At 51.8% G+C, this 21,474-nt stretch overlaps 3 protein-coding genes across 3 annotated transcripts; all 3 read right to left on the reverse strand.

The window, feature by feature from the left end:
• Positions 1-567: 567 nt before the first annotated feature.
• On the reverse strand, positions 568-10,035 carry CALML4 (calmodulin like 4). Its single transcript, XM_014952682.1, is given in 7 exon segments — positions 568-884; positions 4,831-5,019; positions 5,657-5,797; positions 7,385-7,415; positions 7,543-7,656; positions 7,659-7,690; positions 9,813-10,035. Coding segments are annotated over 7 exon segments (828 nt in total). The 3' UTR covers positions 568-786.
• Positions 10,036-11,937: 1,902 nt separating this feature from the next.
• Positions 11,938-20,448, reverse strand: LOC106894234 (ceroid-lipofuscinosis neuronal protein 6 homolog). The gene is made up of 7 exons (XM_014952788.1): positions 20,302-20,448; positions 19,516-19,614; positions 17,237-17,425; positions 17,062-17,117; positions 15,778-15,900; positions 14,221-14,553; positions 11,938-11,990 (listed from the first exon to the last, which is right to left on the reverse strand). Exons 1-6 carry the CDS (start codon positions 20,302-20,304, stop codon positions 14,265-14,267), a joined length of 759 nt encoding a protein of 252 aa, XP_014808274.1. The 5' UTR covers positions 20,305-20,448; the 3' UTR covers positions 11,938-11,990; positions 14,221-14,264.
• LOC106894236 (ceroid-lipofuscinosis neuronal protein 6 homolog) lies at positions 11,962-13,704 on the reverse strand. Its single transcript, XM_014952789.1, has 2 exons — positions 13,549-13,704; positions 11,962-12,327 (listed from the first exon to the last, which is right to left on the reverse strand). Exons 1-2 carry the CDS (start codon positions 13,596-13,598, stop codon positions 12,039-12,041), a joined length of 339 nt encoding a protein of 112 aa, XP_014808275.1. The 5' UTR covers positions 13,599-13,704; the 3' UTR covers positions 11,962-12,038.
• Positions 20,449-21,474: the final 1,026 nt, after the last annotated feature.

Below are 21,474 nucleotides of genomic sequence, written 5' to 3' on the forward strand. Positions count from 1 at the left end.
TGGCCCAGAACTTGGTGACAGATACATTTACCAAGCGCAGCGTTTTCAGTTTCTTGCCTCAAAGTGCAGGGGCAGCTTAGCCATGGAGAGACTTGACGTTGCAGGAGACTGTCCCTTAATAAATAATGTGACAGAAGTACAGCAATAGAGAGGTTTTGCACGCTGGAGGAGTGAAAAATGAGGAGGGAAGAGACAGCGATCACGGACCGTTCCTGTTTGGAGACTGGGAGTTGTCCTCTGCAACCGGTGAGCAGCACTGGTGGAGCTGGAGAACTGCCCATCTCCTGTCCCTCTAGATAGTCCCCAGGGATGTGGGGCTGGTGTCTTGACAGCTTCGTGGCAGGGGACCATCTGGTTGGGAGTTATCTTATGGGGTCATATGGTGGATCCAAGGAATACTGGGGAGCTGGGTGTAGTTACATGGAATTTACCATCACCTTAACTACAAGTTCTCATTTATGCCACAATCTGTAGACTTAAAATACATTTTAAAAATAAGAGTTGTGGGTTTGTGGTTTTTTTTTTTTTTTTTTTTTTTTGTTAGGCATGACACCTTTTACACAAAGGAATGTTGTATTCAGTTTATTGAAATAACAGAGCTCACATTTTGTGACAGTATTTCTCCAGAAATGGGGTGGGAACCTGTGTGGGTGTAAGCACTCTCATCAAGGCAAAAGAAGGATTTTTAAAGGCAAAACGATGCTTCCCGAGTCCCAGCGGTAACTAGGAAAAATGGAAGTCGAAAAAGTTTCAGGTCCTGCTCTTACCAATCTCATGTTCTGCATTTCAGTAGTCGACTGTAGGAAGACAAATGATCCGGACAAATTCTTCATATTTTATCGTTCCATTTGGTCCAACTTTGGCTTCTTTTAGCAGGTCATCAACTGAAAGAAAGAGTAAAAGAAAACCTAAGTTTGAGTGGTGTATATCAGGGATGTTGTGATCTCAAAAGAGCAAGGCAGGGTTTGGGGTTTCATAACATTTTTGTTAGAAGTAATAACTCCCGGGCTCAGTTGGAGATGTCAGCCAGGCTGTAGTTTTAAACCAGCATCAATTAGTGCTTTGATTTTGAGTTCCATGTTTAACTTTCTGGAGTGGAGATGTCCATCTCTGAGTTCCAAGTGGAAGAGATTTACAAATGTAGTGCAAATCAGCTTTTAATTGCGCTTGGTCGGAGTGGCTAATTGGATTTGAATAGCAAACCTGTCCCTGTGCAATTTGGACAAAATGAAGTGCTTTGTGCAGATTACGTACCCAACTTCAAGCAGATTTTTGTGATTGTGGTTAATATTGATGGGCCTTTGTTTGAAATGAAGAGTAGTGGTAGAACAAGTGCACCATTGAAAGATATTTTTCCTGTCAAATAACGTCAATAAAATAGAAATATGTAAGTAAAGACGTATAGAAAAGTAACATTAAATGTTGCTGAATGAATCTATGATTCTCTGAAGGTGCTCCTGGGAATTAGGTGCATTATTCCTTGCCGAATTCCGTTGTTTGCTTTCCCCATGAGTGCTAAAGCAGATGAGAAACACAGCAGGTTGTATTTGCTGACGTTTTGGGCAGCGGTTTCCTCCGATCAGGCATCGGATACAGCCCAGGAGAGGTTTGTCCTTGCTGATGCCCAGGGGCGTGTGTTGGTGTTTGCCCTTGGAGGGGAGTGTGGCTGGATGCTGTGAGGAGGGAGGGGAAGCTGCTGGGTTGTGTCCCTGCTTTTATCATTTGATATTTCATTAGCAGGACACCTTCTGGTGTGTAGAGCCAGATGATAGGTGGTTGAAACAGAGGAATCATACACAGTGATGCTCTAAGTGCGAGTCTTTCATCATCTCGTGTCCATTCGGGCTGGTGTCACCTCACCAGGGTGGTGCTGGAGCTCTCCTCTTCCCAAAGAGGTGAGGGCAGGTTGATGGAGGTTGGTCACAGAATTACAGAGTGATACGGGGTTGGAAGGGACCTCTGGAGATCACCCAGTCCAACCCCTGGCCAGAGCAGGTCCCACAGGAACGTGTCCAGGTGGGGTTTGAATGTCTCCAGAGATGGAGACTCCACCACCTCCCTGGGCAGCCTCTGCCAGGGCTCTGCCACCCTCACAGGAAAGAAGTTCCTCCTCGTGTTTAGATGGAACTTCCCATGTTCCAGTTTGTGCCCCTTGTCCTGTCCCTGGGCACCACTGAGAAGAGCCTGACCCCATCCTCTTGCCCCCCACCCTTTAGCTATTGCTCAGCATCGATGAGGTCCCCTCTCAGTCTGCTCTTCTCCAGCTGAACAGCCCCAGGTCCCTCAGCCTTTCCTCAGCAGAGAGATGCTCCAGCCCCTCATCATCTTCGTAGCCTCCTCTGGGCTCTCTCCAGTGGTTCCTTGTCCTTCTTGAGCTGGGGGGCCCAGAACTGGTCCCAGCACTCTACTGGTCTGCATTTTCACTCCTGAGCTATTTGGCTGAGGTTTCCAGCGCGGCCGTTCAGGCTGAACGAGCTGCTGTTGTTTAAATAAGACTCTACTGGAGCGGGGAATAATGGCTTTGCAGTTGCCAGTTGTGAAATCCAGGGGGGAGGTCACGGGGGGGGGGGGGGTTTAGGGGAAGAAAAGCTGTTTTTACTGTAAATAGTTGTGGACAGGTTCTTGCCATTGCTGGTCTTTGGGGTTTTGTGTGTTTTCTAAGTAATTTAAAAATATATATATATATATAAAAATATATATATATATAAAAAATTACTTCTTCCCAGAACAAATATAACACAGAAGAAGAAGATGTCGCTTCTCATTTGGCAACAGGACGTTAAATTAAAATGAAGTGAAGGCTTTTCTGGAATGGCTGTAAATGAAGGTACGTGCCAAGGAGTTACCGAACAATCGTAATGAAATTGAGTCTGTTCTGGCATCAAATATTTATAGCAGCGGAGCCAGCGGAGCCCGGTGTCGGGCCAGGGGGGGAATTTCTGGTTGAGAAGCGGCGTCTCCTGCTCGTGAGGATGGATGGTGCCTTGGTGGGGAACGGGCTGTGCAGCTACACACAAAGCCCTGGGAAACCCCCCTGCCCTCCCCACATCTTCTTCATACAACGGGGGGTTCCTGCTGGGATGCCTTTCATTAGGGTTAGAGTCTCCACGTCTCCACTGTTCAGCTCTCATAACAGCTCCGAAAGTGTTTTCAGATGTGCATCGCTGCAGAAATTATTATTCCAGTGAAACAGCCAAAAAAGACACTGGGAGGACACGCCTTGGTGTGTGGCTCGTGATGCTGGTGGTGGTGACTGGGTTAATTCTCCTTATTGCTCTCTACAACTCCCTGAAAGGAGGGTGTAGAGAGGTGGGGGTCGGTCTCTTCTCTCAAGTCACAGGTGACAGGACGAGAGGAAATGGCCTCAAGTTGTGCCAGGGGAGGTTCAGGCTGGATATTAGGAAAAATTTTTTCCCTGAAAGGGTTCTCAGCCATTGGAATGGGCTGCCCAGGGAGGTGGTTGAGGCCCCATCCCTGGAGGTGTTCAAAAGACGGGTTGATGTAGTGCTGGGAGGTCTGGTTTAGTGATGATGCTCCTTGTTTGTTGTGTGGGTGTCTATTTTTGTCAGTTAGGTTGACAGTTGGACAAGATGATCTTTGAGGTCCCTTCCAACCTAGAAGATTCTGTGATTCTGTGATTCTAGGACAGTTCTTTTTCCCCCCCAGCAGCCTAATGGGGTCTGTAACGAAGCCCACAACCCTGGGGAAAACCCACTCCTTGCCCCTGTCAAGCTGCGGGTGGGTTTTCTCCTTGCTCTCTGCCAAAGATGGGGTGATAATGTCCATGCTCCAGAGCCCCCAGTGGGGCCAGAGGGGTGAGAGCTGGAGAAAGGAGCCCCAGGTGGAGGTGGTTTGGAGCAAGGAGGAGGGGACAGGACACCCTGACCCCAGAAGCCCTGACCCAGAGCCTTCCCGCAGGCCTGGCCCCCCCTCCTGCAGCCGGGGGAAGCTGGAAAAGTGGGGCATGCGTTTAAAAAGTTTATACATGTGCATGAAGTGCCCACAGCAAAATCAGCTGTCTGAAAGGGTTTGATCATTTTCAGCTTCCTGGAAGTTCCCTCCTGCTGTGTCCCTTGGAGGCAAACTTCTGACAAATAGGACAGGGGTTTTCTTTTTTTTCTTTTTCTTTCTTTTCTTTTTTTTTTTTTTTAAGAAACTTAATTAAAAAGTCCCCCTCTCCTTCCAAATTGTGCTGGCCACAGAGCTCGTGGGACACCGTGCAGCATCCCTGCAGCTTGGGGGATGGATGCTCTCCCTGTGCCCTTCCTGGCAGGGAGAATTTGGGAATAGAGCGGAGCATCTCGGGGTGAAACAAATCATCATCCAGGAAACAACTGGAGAAAGGGAAAAGGTTAATGGGCAGCTGGGCTCTGCTGCCAGGCACAGTCTGGGGCTGGTGCTGGGGGAAGAGGCTGCTGGCAGTGAGGTGACTTCACCATCACGTGAGACTAATTAGCTGTGGCGAGATGACGAGGCTGACGGGCTGGGCTGGGCTCTGGGGGTGCTCCCGGCTGCCTGGGCCCTGGTTCAAGTGGGCAAAGTGTTTTAAAGGAAGGCACGAGCTCATGGAATGGCTCTTGCAGGAGAGAGGGTGGTGCTGGTGGGGTGGACCAGGGGACATGATGGATGGTGAGATGCCCTGGTGCACCAGGAGCACAATGAGGGGACATCCCTTTGGGGGGACCACCCTTCTTGCCCCACCAAAGGTGCACCAGCACCATGTTCTGCTGGCCAAGGTCCTTCCTGATCCCAGATTTGACTACAGAGGAAAATCAGGAAGGAAATAAGAAGGTGGGGGAGCGTTTTGTCAATCTTTGAATTGCAAAATACCTTCTTCTTCCGAAAGCTTTTCTCCTAGTCTTGTAAGTTTGGCTCTCAGCTCCGAAACGGTGATAACCCCTCTCTTCTGCCTGTCTATCATGGACAAGGCCGTGAGGATTTCCTTCTCGGGCTCCTCCTGCTTCGTCTGCCTGTACATTATATTCAGGAAAGTGGAGAAATCCAGTTCTGCGTTTCTGTCTGGAAAAGATGAGAGCAGATTCTTTAGGAACAGCTCAGTTTTGCAGGCTGACTCCAGACCTAAGGACCCCCCTCTCCTCTTCCCCCCAGTTTCCCTTCCTGGGGCACCTTTTCCCTTTTGCCTGACTCTGATCTGAACCAGGGTAGACCCACTTCTGTCCCCAAACCCCTTTTATAGCTTTGCTGGACTTGTGCTCTGAAACCTCTGTCTCCAGAATTTTAAACTCAGCCCGTTTTTATCTCATGAGTCTTCTTTGGTGTCTGTGCTGGGCTTTGAATTTATTTATACGTATCTGTAGAGGAATATCTTTCTGTGCTCTTCTGCCTCTGCTGGTTGGACGGGACGGTTTCCCATCCTCAGAATCCATAATCAATAGATACCCTCTCGCTGTCTCCAAGCTTTTATTTATTTATTTTTTCAATCAGCATATTTTAATCTGTGTGCTGGATTGACTTTGTTTACCACCCAGCACATCGGGGTGGCTTTTGGCTGTTTTACCTGAGACTGAATATTCTCTTCTGGGCTCCAGGCAGCCTCGTTGCCTTTGCCTGTGGTCTCCTGGCCACAGAAAAGCTGAATTTCTCCATCCCTAACCCGGTGTGTTTTATTCACGTGCTGGCATTGCCCTTTCCTTACCGATCTTGTGCAGGTGCAGGTGCCTCTGCACCTCTCCTGGCGTGGGGCTGGCTCCCAGGCACCGCATCACTGCCATCAGGTCGCAGGCTTTTATCTTGCCTTTTTGTTTCTTGTCGTACAGGGAAAAACATTCCTTGAACTCTAATTAAAAACCAAAACTCTCTGTTATGCCACGTGAGATTGCCATTGACCTACTGGTGGATGTTTCTTCTCCTGTTGCCTGGCCGGGCGGTGTTGGGAGGGTTCCAGCAGGGGATATTGTGTCGGCTTCGGGGTGTCTCCTTTCAAGGAAGATGATGGACAAGGAGGGGAGGACCACGGGGAAAAAGTGCCAAGGGCAATTAAAATCCCGGCTTGTGAATAACTGAGCTAATTGGGTTCCTTCAACCTGATGAAGCAAGTCTGAAAGCGGAGTCAGGCTTCCAAATATGTAGAATACTGTTAAAAAGTACTTTTTCTCTGCCTTGGTTGGAGGGGGTAGGAGAGGATGCTAAAGGAATGAGCCTTAAGGAGGGGTGGAGGATGCTGGTTTGGTCCCTGCAGGGGCTGGCACTTGCTTTTGCCTGGGTCTGCCACCATCTGGGTTTTAATAAAAGGTAAAAAAAAAGGATAATGTGGCATTTTGACAGTCTGGGTGCTGCGAGGTTAGGGGAGGAGAACCTGCCATCCCACAGGGGCATCTCCCCTCCCTGGCCTCTCCCCAGGCTCCTCGCCCTCTCCCCTTCCCCCTCCGCCACTGCCTTGCTGGTTTTCAGCTAAATAAGCCATGGTTTGGGGCTGACCTAGATAAAGCTGCCATCGCCTCCCCTCCTGCCTTCCCGCCGTGCTCCCGGCGCAGTGGCCACCGGGCAAGTTGTGCCCCACAGGGAGGTGAAAATCAGCTTTTTCTGGTGCCATCGCTCACCCTCCTCATCCTCTCCGGCCCTAGAGCTCTCCGTGGGCGTGAGTGTGGGGGGGCCGTGTCCTCCCCCTGCCCCGGCTGGGAGGTGAAAATCAGTTTTTTCTGGTGCCATCGCTCACCCTCCTCATCCTCTCCAGCCCTAGAGCTCTCCGTGGGCGTGAGTGTGGGGGGGCCGTGTCCTCCCCCTGCCCCGGCTGCCTCCTCCCCCGCAGCAATCCCCCAGAGCTGCTCAGCCCGAGGGTGCTGCAGATTAACAGATTTGCAATAATACTCTTATTTCAGCTTTCTTCTGCCGTTCCGCGAGCAAACCCTTCCTCCTTCCCCTCTCCTTCCCTCCTCTTCCTCCTTCACCTTCGCTCCCATCGTCCAGGAAGCCTCGCCAGGCTCCGGCGCTGCAGGTGGTCACCTCAAATTTCTCCTGGTCCCCACTAGTTTGGCCGGGATTGATGTGTTTGGGGGGGTTGGGGGGGTTGCTGGGGAACCCCTCCGTGCAACCCAGGGGGTGGTTTCAGCTGCCTGCCTGTGCCCAGTGCTGTCTTAGGGAAACTGGGGAGATTTCTCTGGTTTCAGAGAAATCTGGGGAGCTGGGGGGGGTGGGAAGGCAAGATGGGGAGCATGAGCCCAGGTAGAGACCCTTCTGGGGAAAATGCCTTTTTTTATATATAGATATATATATGTGTGTGTATATATAGATATATATATATAAAAAAATATTGTTAAGGTCCCTTCCAATCTAAACCATTCTATGAGAGATATATATATATATATCTCAAATTTGTTAAACTGATCTCGCTATTAAAAAAAAGGCAGAACAGAACCGTACGTACCATTAATTTGATCCTGGGATAGAAATTTTGCCTGTAGCATAAAAGGAGGAGGGGAAGGAGGAGGACAGAAGAAAACAAACAAACAAAAAAAACCAGCTTTAAAATCTGGATGAAGGGGGGGGGTGAGCAGTTTGTATCAGCTGAAGAGCTTCACTCACCATGATTCTGGGGGGCCCTCCTTGTGTTTTACGCTGCTCGTTGGGACTGGAAGTGTCTGCTGCTACTTTTTCTATTCTATGAAGGGCTAAAGTCCTCCAGCCCGGGGTGGAGTGTGGCTGGGCTGTAATAAATACCCCGCTGCTATGGCTACGGGACCTGATCCCTGCCAGGGCTGGATCCCGCTGCCAGCACGGCTCCTGCTCTCATGCCGTGGGGAGAAGGGCTCCCCCAAAACCACAGGACCCCCAGCAGTGTTGATATGGGGAGGAGCTGGGGTGAGACCCTCCCTGGGTGGGGGTTTTGGGGGTGTTTGGGGTCAGGCTGGCTGGAGGTGAGCCCCGAAGGGTTGATAATCTCCAGTAGCTGCACACCTTGTGCTGAGCTTTAGCTGCTGGGAGACAAATCCAGCCTCGCTGAGGGTGCTGGGGGGGGGATTTGCAGCTTTGCAGTTCCCTGCTGGGGGGGGTTTGCTGGAGGAAGAGTTGATTTGGGGGGGTGCTCGTCGTGGCTGAGCTCTGTGTGGGGCACCAGGCATCGCTGGCAGCCTCACTGTGTCCTGCCCAGTGGCTTTGCAGGGGATGGAGGTGGCGGGGGGTGGTTAGAGGTGCCCCCTGCAAACACAGCAGGCAGGCTGAGGAGAGAAAGGATTTTTGAGATCGTTTAAAAAAGCTCCCCCTTGTCTGTGTTTTTGTTTATTAGCATTTATTTAGCTAATCTGCTGGGGAGCAAACAGCCTCTAGGACTGCCACGTCTTCTTGCCGCCCCTGGGCTGGGATTTGGAAGGGGGGTGCTGAGGAAACGATGCTGGGGGGGGGGGGCAGTGAAACCCAGAGCTTCTGGGGTTTAAAGCTGGGGGTGTGGGAGAGGCAGAACCTCTGGCTGCTGTGGGGTGGCCCAAAAACCCATGTTTGCCCGAGTCTTCTGGTCCCTTCCAGCGCGATGCTTCTGCCACTTGGCTGACCCTCGAGCCAGCAAGCAGGTATTATACATAAATGTATGATTTTGTCCCCAAAATAGCTCATCCAGCAGCTCACTGGGGTCCTCCTGGGTGCGGGACGGGTGACGCTCTGCCTCTGGATCTGCCGGTGTGTGAAGTGTCCCAAAAAGTGACCCAGTGGCTGCGGAGGCAGGAGTAGCGTGGGGGAATCATGAAGTGCCTGATGCCCAGCTGCGGTGGGTCCAGACCCAAAACCAAAGCATTTAGTGGCCACAGAGACCACCCCGGCAGGGACAGGACCCTTCCCAGGGTAGACCCTGCTCTGTCAGTGACACATTCAGTGTCAGTGACACTCAGGATGTAGTGACACATCCTTCAATCTCGTGGCACAAAGATTCTCCCTCCAACCAACGGAGCTGCTCCAGGAGCAACGTGAGTCACCCAGCTTTTACTGAATGTTTTTATTCGGAGTGTTTCACACTAACAGCTTTTTTTCTTTTTCTTCTACCTTTTGGATTCCACCACGCAGGGCTCTAATGCAAGTTTTATCGCCGTAAGCCACCGTGGGGATGCAGCTGGAGTGGCAGGAGCTCAGCTCCTTCACCTGAGGCTGGAGAAGTGGTGAGTGGGAGGAGAAAATGCAGACCCCACGCCAGTGGAGCTCACCCCTCTCCCCCCATGCTCTTTTTGGGGGGGGGAATTGGCTCTTCTGCCCCCAGCCAGACCCTTCCTGCAGTGGATTAAGCCCAGCGCTGCCGCTCGGGGACCCCGGGAGGGCTCCCTGGAGAAGAATGGCCGAGCAGAGCCATCGGCAGCGGGTCCAAGGTGGGGGTGGCTCGGCCCCTTCCCGGAGTGTTTACTCTGCTGGGAGCAGCCTGGGAGGAGCAGAGAAATCTCCCTGCCAAGATTTCCTGGCAAACCGCTCCCATGAAAGGCCGGCACGCTCCCCGGGCAGCGCGGTGGGATGGGGGGGCACGGCTGGTGGGGTGCACCCACCGTGGGGCTGGGCTTCTGCACCCCTGCTCGGGTGTGGGAGGGATGTGGTACCATCCCCAAAGCCCCCAGAAAGGGGCTGTGCCATCGAAAGCCGCCCCTGCAAAGCCAGGGGGGACACCCCTGCCACGGCCCTGGCTTTAAAGTGTTAAATCACAAAGACTATTTTTCCCTTTTGTTCAAACACCCCCCTCCCTCAGCTCGGTCTAGTTACCATACAATACGTCTGGCAGCTCGTGTTGGTCAGGAATTTATTTGAAATACATCTACGTTAGAAAAACTAGATTCTTTTTTTTTTTTTTTTGTTCAAATCGCTCTAAAATATCAAAACTTATAAACTTTCCTTTGCTGCGTGGAGGTTGTTCATGTGCAGGGTGTAAAACGCCCAGGGCTCGGGGATATAGATGACGCCGGGGTACTTCTTCCTGAGGATCTTGTCGTTCCAGAGCCAGGCCACCCAGACAGCGATGAGGAGCAGCGTTATGATGAAGGAGTAGAAGAGGAAGAGCCCATTGCTGTCCAGGACGAGTCCTTTGCGTTTCTGGTGCATCACCAGAGCCATCATGGCAAAGAAAGTGAAAATGTAGAGGATGAAAATCTGACCTTCCGTCACGAGATACCTACAAAGCCAAAAAACACCCGTTAGTGCCCCTCACCCCGGGAGAAAGCACCGAGTGATGCCAGGTGCCCCCCCAGCACTTCCAGCCTTTCCTGGGGTGAACATCTCCCCCTTCTCCCCGCTCTGCACCCACACAAAATGAGCTGTGCCCCTTTCTACTGCCAGCATTTAAACTGTGATTTGTTTTCCCATTTCTTACCAGTTTATTTAACAACTGAGCTCTGGGCTCCATCAAGAGAACTGGTAACAAAACACGTGTCCAGTCTGGGATTCGAAAGGTGCTGGGCTCAGTTTGTCAATGGGATGCTTAAAAGCAGAACCAAAGCCAGACTGTGCCTCCAGCTGGTGGATGTTGGGCTCATTTAGCCCAAAAATCCACTCTCCCCTTCCCCCAGCCCCCGCTGTGCCCGGCAGTGGCCAGTCCCCAAGGGGTGTTAGTGGGAGGAAGGAGGAATCACACTCCCTGGCTCTTCAATCACCAGCACAGGAGCTGCAGGGACTCGCACTGACACACTTAAAGGAAGTGCAATGGGGTAACTGGGAACTGACCAATTCTTCCTGATGATTTCGACGATCAAAAATTAATTTACTGTAGAAAAACAGTCTCGGCAGGGGGCAAAGCCACGGGCAAGAGAGAGAGAACATCATCTCTGAAGATGAATTGAGAAGTTGTTTGGCTGCCATCAGGGAAACCGTTTGGGAAGACGAGGCTAATGAAAATGGGAAATAAATAAGACCTCTCTCAAAAGGCTATTTGGACCCACAGGGCGAGCTGAGGAGGTGGCATCTGAGCATCGTGCGGGCGGCCTGGGCTCGGTGTAAGTTCCTGGACCAGAGGTGAGACCATCCCCATCACCACCAACCAGCTGAGACCCAGCAGGAGTAGTGGCCACAGAGACCACCCCGGCAGGGACAGGACCCTTCCCAGGGTAGACCCTGCTCTGTCAGTGACACATTCAGTGTCAGTGACACTCAGGATGTAGTGACACATCCTTCAATCTCGTGGCACAAAGATTCTCCCTCCAACCAACGGAGCTGCTCCAGGAGCAACGTGAGTCACCCAGCTTTTACTGAATGTTTTTATTCGGAGTGTTTCACACTAACAGCTTTTTTTCTTTTTCTTCTACCTTTTGGATTCCACCACGCAGGGCTCTAATGCAAGGTTTATTGCCGTAAGCCACCGCGGGGATGCAGCTGGAGCAGTGGGAGCTCAGCTCCTTCACCTGAGGCTGGAGAAATGGTGAGTAGGAGGAGAAAATGCAGACCCCACGCCAGTGGAGCTCACCCCTTTCCCCCCACGCTCTTTTTTGGGGGGGAATTGGCTCTTCTGCCCCCAGCCAGACCCTTCCTGCAGTGGATTAAGCCCAGCGCTGCCGCTCGGGGACCCCGGGAGGGCTCCCTGGAGAAGAATGGCCCAGCAGAGCCATCGGCAGCGGGTCCAAGGTGGGGGTGGCTCAGCCCCTTCCTGGTGTGTTTACTCTGCTGGGAGCAGCCTGGGAGGAGCAGAGAAATCTCCCTGCCAAGATTTCCTGGCAAACCGCTCCCATGAAAGGCCGGCACGCTCCCCGGGCAGCGCGGTGGGATGGGGGGGCACAGCTGGTGGGGTGTACCCACCGTGGGGCTGGGCTTCTGCACCCCTGCTCGGGTGTGGGAGGGATGTGGTACCATCCCCAAAGCCCCCAGAAAGGGGCTGTGCCATCGAAAGCCGCCCCTGCAAAGCCAGGGGGGACACCCCTGCCACGGCCCTGGCTTTAAAGTGTTAAATCACAAAGACTATTTTTCCCTTTTGTTCAAACACCCCCCTCCCTCAGCTCGGTCTAGTTACCATACAATACGTCTGGCAGCTCGTGTTGGTCAGGAATTTATTTGAAATACATCTACGTTAGAAAAACTAGATTCTTTTTTTTTTTTTTTTTTTGGTTCAAATCGCTCTAAAATATCAAAACTTATAAACTTTCCTTTGCTGCGTGGAGGTTGTTCATGTGCAGGGTGTAAAACGCCCAGGGCTCGGGGATATAGATGACGCCGGGGTACTTCTTCCTGAGGATCTTGTCGTTCCAGAGCCAGGCCACCCAGACAGCGATGAGGAGCAGCGTTATGATGAAGGAGTAGAAGAGGAAGAGCCCATTGCTGTCCAGGACGAGTCCTTTGCGTTTCTGGTGCATCACCAGAGCCATCATGGCAAAGAAAGTGAAAATGTAGAGGATGAAAATCTGACCTTCCGTCACGAGATACCTACAAAGCCAAAAAACACCCGTTAGTGCCCCTCACCCCGGGAGAAAGCACCGAGTGATGCCAGGTGCCCCCCCAGCACTTCCAGCCTTTCCTGGGGTGAACATCTCCCCTTTCTCCCCGCTCTGCACCCACACAAAATGAGCTGTGCCCCTTTCTACTGCCAGCATTTAAACTGTGATTTGTTTTCCCATTTCTTACCAGTTTATTTAACAACTGAGCTCTGGGCTCCATCAAGAGAACTGGTAACAAAACACGTGTCCAGTCTGGGATTCGAAAGGTGCTGGGCTCAGTTTGTCAATGGGATGCTTAAAAGCAGAACCAAAGCCAGACTGTGCCTCCAGCTGGTGGATGTTGGGCTCATTTAGCCCAAAAATCCACTCTCCCCTTCCCCCAGCCCCCGCTGTGCCCGGCAGTGGCCAGTCCCCAAGGGGTGTTAGTGGGAGGAAGGAGGAATCACACTCCCTGGCTCTTCAATCACCAGCACAGGAGCTGCAGGGACTCGCACTGACACACTTAAAGGAAGTGCAATGGGGTAACTGGGAACTGACCAATTCTTCCTGATGATTTCGACGATCAAAAATTAATTTACTGTAGAAAAACAGTCTCGGCAGGGGGCAAAGCCACGGGCAAGAGAGAGAGAACATCATCTCTGAAGATGAATTGAGAAGTTGTTTGGCTGCCATCAGGGAAACCGTTTGGGAAGACGAGGCTAATGAAAATGGGAAATAAATAAGACCTCTCTCAAAAGGCTATTTGGACCCACAGGGCGAGCTGAGGAGGTGGCATCTGAGCATCGTGCGGGCGGCCTGGGCTCGGTGTAAGTTCCTGGACCAGAGGTGAGACCATCCCCATCACCACCAACCAGCTGAGACCCAGCAGGAGCACTGCAGGAACCAGGTGAGCACCCCAAAATCGTGCAGCTTTTAAAGGGTGGGGGCAGGCAGCAAGTACTGCAGAGGCTGAGAGCCAGAGCTCCAGCAACATCAATATGACCCAACAGTGTGGTTGAAGGAACACCCCAAGCAGGGACAGGAGCTGAGGGGGGACCCTGAAGTCGTCCCAACTTGCGAAAGCCCAAGAGGCTGCAAATTTCAACCAGCTTTGATTTTTTCCAGACCTGCAGAGAAGCTGCAGCATTCTGTCCCAGGGAATGGCCAAGGGCTGCCTGAGGGGTCTCCCTCTTGGTCCCTCACCCACCCAGAGTGGAGAGAAGCCACTCACCAGTAGTAAAGGCTGCTGGGCCCCATCAGAAGCAAGGCAGCCACCGGCATCCTGCTCTCCTCTTCCACGGGGGTGAAGCAGCCGGTGAAGTAGATGAAGAGTATCAGGAAAAAAGGGATGTACCTGCAAACAGAAACAACCCTCTGGTGGGTGAGAATTCTGGGGCTCTGGCAGGAAAAGCTCGGGTTTGTTGATGAGGTCAAAGCCCAGGCTGGGGGGTTCCATCAAACAATTGTATTTCTGACACTCCCAGGCTCTAAGAGCCTGTTTAAGAGGGTTGTGTTCTGTTAAAAGTTGAGTAGCAGGAAAGCAGGATGTGGACCAGGGTTTCAACAGCCTAATAGAGCCCTTGTTTTATTTAAAAGAACAGGATTTGCTTGCTCATGGAACAGCAAATAAACCAGGAAAGCCCAATGAAGGAGAGATCTCCCTCCATGCTCAGAGAGGTCTGGGGATTATCTGGCAGTAGATAAAGGGCCAGAGAGTCCCTCCTGGTCTTCAGTGCAGGCCAGAGGACACATGGTTTAGTGATGGGTTTTGTGTTGGGTTGATGGTTGGACTCCATGATCTGAAAGGTCCCTTCCAACCTGGGCAATTCTATAATTCTAAATCAGACCCTAACTCAGCTCCCTGGACCACCATGGCCAAACCGTCTCTTTTACTGGGTGGCACTTTTTTTTTTTTTTTTGGTTCAAATCGCTCTAAAATATCAAAACTTATAAACTTTCCTTTGCTGCGTGGAGGTTGTTCATGTGCAGGGTGTAAAACGCCCAGGGCTCGGGGATATAGATGACGCCGGGGTACTTCTTCCTGAGGATCTTGTCGTTCCAGAGCCAGGCCACCCAGACAGCGATGAGGAGCAGCGTTATGATGAAGGAGTAGAAGAGGAAAAGCCCATTGCTGTCCAGGACGAGTCCTTTGCGTTTCTGGTGCATCACCAGAGCCATCATGGCAAAGAAAGTGAAAATGTAGAGGATGAAAATCTGACCTTCCGTCACGAGATACCTACAAAGCCAAAAAACACCCGTTAGTGCCCCTCACCCCGGGAGAAAGCACCGAGTGATGCCAGGTGCCCCCCCAGCACTTCCAGCCTTTCCTGGGGTGAACATCTCCCCCTTCTCCCCGCTCTGCACCCACACAAAATGAGCTGTGCCCCTTTCTACTGCCAGCATTTAAACTGTGATTTGTTTTCCCATTTCTTACCAGTTTATTTAACAACTGAGCTCTGGGCTCCATCAAGAGAACTGGTAACAAAACACGTGTCCAGTCTGGGATTCGAAAGGTGCTGGGCTCAGTTTGTCAATGGGATGCTTAAAAGCAGAACCAAAGCCAGACTGTGCCTCCAGCTGGTGGATGTTGGGCTCATTTAGCCCAAAAATCCACTCTCCCCTTCCCCCAGCCCCCGCTGTGCCCGGCAGTGGCCAGTCCCCAAGGGGTGTTAGTGGGAGGAAGGAGGAATCGCGCTCCCTGGCTCTTCAATCACCAGCACAGGAGCTGCAGGGACTCGCACTGACACACTTAAAGGAAGTGCAATGGGGTAACTGGGAACTGACCAATTCTTCCTGATGATTTCGACGATCAAAAATTAATTTACTGTAGAAAAACAGTCTCGGCAGGGGGCAAAGCCACGGGCAAGAGAGAGAGAACATCATCTCTGAAGATGAATTGAGAAGTTGTTTGGCTGCCATCAGGGAAACCGTTTGGGAAGACGAGGCTAATGAAAATGGGAAATAAATAAGACCTCTCTCAAAAGGCTATTTGGACCCACAGGGCGAGCTGAGGAGGTGGCATCTGAGCATCGTGCGGGCGGCCTGGGCTCGGTGTAAGTTCCTGGACCAGAGGTGAGACCATCCCCATCACCACCAACCAGCTGAGACCCAGCAGGAGCACTGCAGGAACCAGGTGAGCACCCCAAAATCGTGCAGCTTTTAAAGGGTGGGGGCAGGCAGCAAGTACTGCACAGGCTGAGAGCCAGAGCTCCAGCAACATCAATATGACCCAACAGTGTGGTTGAAGGAACACCCCAAGCAGGGACAGGAGCTGAGGGGGGACCCTGAAGTCGTTCCAACTTGCAAAAGCCCAAGAGGCTGCAAATTTCAACCAGCTTTGATTTTTTTCCAGACCTGCAGAGAAGCTGCAGCGAGTTCTGCCCCGGGGAATGGCCAAGGGCTGCCTGAGGGGTCTCCCTCTTGGTCCCTCACCCATCCAGAGTGGAGAGAAGCCACTCACCAGTAGTAAAGGCTGCTGGGCCCCATCAGAAGCAAGGCAGCCACCGGCATCCTGCTCTCCTCTTCCACGGGGGTGAAGCAGCCGGTGAAGTAGATGAAGAGTATCAGGAAAAAAGGGATGTACCTGCAAACAGAAACAACCCTCTGGTGGGTGAGAATTCTGGGGCTCTGGCAGGAAAAGCTCGGGTTTGTTGATGAGGTCAAGGCCCAGGCTGGGGGGTTCCATCAAACAATTGTATTTCTGACACTCCCAGGCTCTAAGAGCCTGTTTAAGAGGGTTGTGTTCTGTTAAAAGTTGAGTAGCAGGAAAGCAGGATGTGGACCAGGGTTTCAACAGCCTAATAGAGCCCTTGTTTTATTTAAAAGAACAGGATTTGCTTGCTCATGGAACAGCAAATAAACCAGGAAAGCCCAATGAAGGAGAGATCTCCCTCCATGCTCAGAGAGGTCTGGGGATTATCTGGCAGTAGATAAAGGGCCAGAGAGTCCCTCCTGGTCTTCAGTGCAGGCCAGAGGACACATGGTTTAGTGATGGGTTTTGTGTTGGGTTGATGGTTGGACTCCATGATCTGAAAGGTCCCTTCCAACCTGGGCAATTCTATAATTCTAAATCAGACCCTAACTCAGCTCCCTGGACCACCATGGCCAAACCGTCTCTTTTACTGGGTGGCACTGGTCTGGCTACAGGAGCAAGCCTTCCTTCTCAACGGGGGTAAAGGTGGGGAGCAAAGGGCTGGAAATCAGACCCTAACTCAGCTCCCTGGACCACCATGGCCAAACCGTCTCTTTTACTGGGTGGCACTGGTCTGGCTACAGGAGCAAGCCTTCCTTCTCAACGGGGGTAAAGGTGGGGAGCAAAGGGCTGGAGAGACCGGGCAGAGTCAGGTTCTTCTGGGGTCAACCTCCATGGGAACAAAAAGGTGGTGGTGACAGCCAGGGAGTGTGAGGAGCCCTCAGACCTCTCTCTTCACCCGGGTGTCCTGTGGAAGGTGCCCGAGGGGTGAGAACAGACGAGCTGTTCCTCTGTCCCCTACGAGGGTCAAACAACCCCCATGTCCTAGAAACACCACGGAGGCAGAGACAAAATGAGAGGGAACGGGCAATTTTCCAAGGGTGAGATCTGCTGTAATCACACTGGCTACGAGAACATTATCCCCAGCCAGCTCTTATCAGCTGCATTTTATTTTTTTTTTTTTTTTTTTACATATTAAGCTCTGATCAGATCAGATCTGCCCTTCCTTGTGTTAGTTCTGGGGCTGCTGGATACAGACTGTAAATTGCTTACCACATTGAATGACCTAAATATTCATCGTAGTAGTACAGCAGCTCAAAGGAATCAATCTGCAATGCAATGAAAAGAGATTTAAAAGGGCAGAGGGAACAGGGCACTGTTAAGTAGGAACAAGCAATTAATTTTTTTTTTTTTTAAAAGTGCTTATATAAAAAACCAGCCTCTTTACCAGTGTCTCTGGCTTCAGGTTCTTGATGATGGGGTTCTCTCTGACAGACAGATGGTGCTGGTAGCCACTGAAAATCAGGCGGTGGTTGACAGAGTCTCCAACCAGGTGGATGCTGGCTCCCATGACGAACATGATGATGCTGACGTAGACCATGGACCTGGGTAAGGTCTTGGGGGATCTCTCGATGAGCTAAAACCACAGAGGCGTGTTGAGCAGCACGGAGGTACCAGCGAGGCCGTGACAAGTTCTGCCCTCTCTGCCTTAGCTGGGCTTTGGAAAAACCATCTCAACCCCAGCAGAGGCTTTGCTGATGGTGGTGCCACCACAGAGGCTGTGAGCTGCTGCCCGTGGTGGAGACACAACGTTCTCCTCCAGAAATTGGTGGGACCGCACCAGAACGAACTTCCCTGATTGCACCTACTCTTCCCCAAACACATCTCTGACACGTTTCCACCAGCCTGTGTGGCTTTCAGGTTTGAGTACATGCTTTATCCATGTTTGCAATAATAAACTCACAGTTTTTTTGCCCCTGTTAAAGCTTTCTGTAAAGCAGTGGCCTTAACCTGACTTGACGCTTGGACCGAATCAGTCATCCCCTACTTCTAATAGAGTACTTGAAGCAATTTCTTTGCCAATTTCTTTCAAAACCCATTAATGAGAAACAAAAAAGGCAGCTGCTTGCTCGGGTTCCTGTGCTGAGAGGATCTGGAAGGCTGGCTGTGCCCTCCAGTGGTGGGGAGAGCCTCCAGCAGCGTCCAGCCCAGCACACACACAACTTCATTCCACACACCAAGAGATGCTTCCTCCTTTACAACTCTCTGCTGGATGATTTCCAAGGGACTTGGTTGAAACTGTTTGGTTTTTATCTTCTTCCCCATGGAATGGGACTCGCCTCTCCCTGTATCTGCTTCTACAGAGGAAGTGGTGCTCAAACCCCTATCTAGGAATATCTAATTACCAGCAAAACCGGTTGAGGTAACCTTTTACAGCTTTAGTGATGGGCTCTCCCTCTGCCATCTCCTGGTCTGCTCAGGTCTGGGTGGAGGTGGGAAGGTGAGGCTGGTGGGGAGCCCCGTGTTCCTCAGAGCCAGGGGCCCAGCTTCTGCAAGCCCGGCTGGGGACGAGGAGCAGGAGCTTCTCTCCAGGGGGGGAAGACCTCGAAAGATGTCCATCCCAGCTCAAGTGGTTCAGGCTTTGGAGGGGGACACCAAGAAGCCACAGGAACAAGGAGGAACGCATCTGCCCAGCCCGAGGATGAGCTGGGGCCACCTTCTCCTCCCATCCCCCTGCTGCCAAATCAGCTTTGCAGCCCTTCATAAACACTGAAAAGCTCCTTATTTGTATTTAATTTTGAGGATTAACTTTCCCTTCCTCTGCAACTGCTGTACGAGTGTCAGAGGAGTCAGAGAGGACGAGGAGAGCAAAAAAAAAAACCCAGGAAAGCTCTCCTCTGATGGGAAAGGAGGGTGGGAGATGTCCTTTGAGGGGACACCAGCTAAAGGGAACACACCCTGAATAACAAATGGATTGGTTTTGGTGGAACAACCCTTCGTTGTCCAAGGAAGTCCAAGACAGCACATTTTAACCTGACGAAGACCCAGCCTGAAGAAAGGGGCTGTGTCAGACTGAGTTTCGGAGCTTCCACATCCCAAAAAGGAGCAGATCCTGAATATTCCTTTTTGGCCACGCTAGCATTTCAAATCTCCCAGACAGACTCAGGAGAGAGAGAGAGAGAGAATCATTTACATCGTAGGACATAATTCAATTTCTAGCTAATGAAGGTTAAAATACATTTATAATTGCTTTCTCATATCTTCTGGCTGCTAAGTATTTAATATAAAAAGATTCCTAATGATACAACAGTCTTTAACCTCATAAATGGTTCGCACGATCCAGGGGCTGGCAGTGGAAGGAAGATAAATTCAAACTAAAGATACAATCCTCATGTCGAAGAGCGAGTGTAATTAAGCTCTGGGCAATTTAGAAAACCTACTCTACTTCCAGCTGTCTCATAAGGTCTTTTAAGCCAGGGACGGTTGTTGTCTTAAAAAATACACCCTTAGAAAGGGTGAAGGGCTCTGACTCCCCCTGAATCTGCAGTTCCTGGGGGAAGTGATGTGCTTTGTAGGTGCAGGGAGGGGAGTTGTGCCAGGATGGTCACCCCCTTGCTCCCGAAAGGGTGGAGTCACAAACTCCTCCTGGAGCCGCAAACCTGGTAATATTAACTGGTAATATTAAAAAAAGCCCCAAAAACATAATCCCTGCACCTCCAGGTTTACCTTTAGCAGCAGAAATGGCGTGATAACGTTGTAAGCCATGTGGAAATAATCTCCGGCGCTGGGTTTGTTTAGAGGAAACCACTCCAAAGGTAGGATTATCTGGGGGAGGGGGAGAAAATAACGCACATCAGTATTTCCTCAGCACCCTCCATTACAGCCCCGTCACTGGCTGAAAGACAGGGAGAGAGAAAATCCTTGCACTGTCCACAGAGCGGGAGTCCCAAGTCCTGCAGGTACAGGCAAGGATGGGGATGAGCAGTAGGAACCTCTCCAGGTAACTTTTGTTACAAAAACCATCAATTTTTGGGATGATAGATCTCAAGGAACAAGTTTCCCAGATACCTTCCCCAGGACAAGAGGAAATGGGCACAAACTTGAATATAAGAAGTTCCACCTAAATATGAGGAGGACCTTCTTTGCTGTGAGGGTGGCAGAGCCCTGGCAGAGGCTGCCCAGGGAGGGGGTGGAGTCTCCTTCTCTGGAGACATTCAAACCCACCTGGACACGTTCCTGTGGGACCTGCTCTGGGTGGCCCTGCTCTGGCAGGGGGTTGGACTGGGTGGTCTCCAGAGGTCCCTTCCAAGTCAACGTGATTCCCCATGGCTGGAGCAACACGTTTGATACACCAGTATCTCCTGCCACGTCCTCCTCTCAAGGACAGCTCCTCAAGCATGTCCCTTTGGTTTAGAAAACAGCCCCCAGAGGTCTACAGGGGACCCCACCAGGGCTCTGTCCCTGCCATGTCCTCCACCCTAAATAAGCTGGGCCCACCTCTGCCACACTCACCATGGCGATGGGACGCCCGAAGTCCAGCACCCAGTTCTGCAGAGTGAAGTAGAACCACAGATCAAAATGAAAGGGGGAGGTCTTGAAGGTGTCCTCGCTCTTGACTGCTCCATGCCTGGGGAGGGCGGAGGGGACAGTGTCAGCCCGAAGTCACGTAAAAGGTTTGCGTCCCCACCCAAAAAACCTGCACTTCCCGGGCTGAAGATGTTCCCCTGGGCTCTGGGATCTGTGGAGTGACCACGACGTGGAGAGGCCAAAGGGAGGAGGAGGCAGAAAGGCAAAGCCTCGTCAATAAAAGCTGCCACGTCCCGGTAAGTGAGAAGGCTCCTCCTGGCCCGAGAAGGGAGCCCTCACAAAAGCAGGAGGAAAAGCTTAAGTGCTGAATTAAGTGCAACTATTTTTAAATTTCGCATGACAAAGCAAAACTCAACCCCCGTGGTGCTTCTGCTGAACGCTAAAAATGCGCTGGTGCCGGGTGGTACTCGGGCACAAGGATGCTCTGGCCACACCATCACCTTCATCTTCCTCTCTGAAGATCCTCCTCCTCCTCCTCTGCCTCCACCGAGCCAGGCCTGACCCAGCTCTGCTGAATGTCCCTCAGATATCCCCCCCAACACCACCCGACCTTCACCTCCTGATGGGAAACGCGGATGAACCGCTCTCCCGCCGTCACGGTGTCGGACGGATCCACCTTGAGCTCCTGCTACCTGAGCCCGATGGATGGAGGAAGAGGATGGTGGTACCCCGGACCAGTCGGGGTGCCCTGGGGTGAGCCATGGCTCCCTGGAAGAGGCTGTCAAACCCTGGATCAGCTGGGACAAGGCAGGTGAGCCAGGGGGCCCGGCATGAGGCTGGGTACTGTTGGGGGGGAACCCTATGTGGGGCTGGGGGACCCTGAGCCTCTGGGACATCCTGGAGAGTGGCAGCATCCAGGGTGGGGTGGTGGTACCAGGAGTGGGGTGGAAGGGTACAGGATGGGGTAGAAAAGCACAGGATAAGGGTGGTGGTACCTGGGATGGGGTGGACGGGCACAGGATGGGGTGGTGGTACCTGGGGTAGAGTGGGAGGGCACAGGATGGGGTGGTGGTACCCAGAATGGAGTGGTGGTAGATGGATGGGGTGGTGGTACCAGGGGTCGGGTAGGAGGACACAGGATGGAGTGGTGGTACCCAG

This window comes from Calidris pugnax, unplaced genomic scaffold, assembly GCF_001431845.1.
Source record: "Calidris pugnax isolate Ruff unplaced genomic scaffold, ASM143184v1 scaffold187, whole genome shotgun sequence".
Taxonomy (NCBI): domain Eukaryota; kingdom Metazoa; phylum Chordata; class Aves; order Charadriiformes; family Scolopacidae; genus Calidris; species Calidris pugnax.

Bases quoted from the DNA above. Each gene is read 5' to 3' on its own strand.
- LOC106894234 (XM_014952788.1), bottom strand. The intron at 17,426-19,515 runs GTAAACCTGGAG...CTGTGGTTTTAG, and splicing joins CGCCATTTCTGCTGCTAAAG to CTCATCGAGAGATCCCCCAA. The intron at 14,554-15,777 runs GTGAGTGGCTTC...TTGGCTTTGTAG, and splicing joins CCCAGCAGCCTTTACTACTG to GTATCTCGTGACGGAAGGTC.
- LOC106894236 (XM_014952789.1), bottom strand. From the start codon at position 13,598: ATGCCGGTGGCTGCCTTGCTTCTGATGGGGCCCAGCAGCCTTTACTAC. The intron at 12,328-13,548 runs GTGAGTGGCTTC...TTGGCTTTGTAG, and splicing joins CCCAGCAGCCTTTACTACTG to GTATCTCGTGACGGAAGGTC.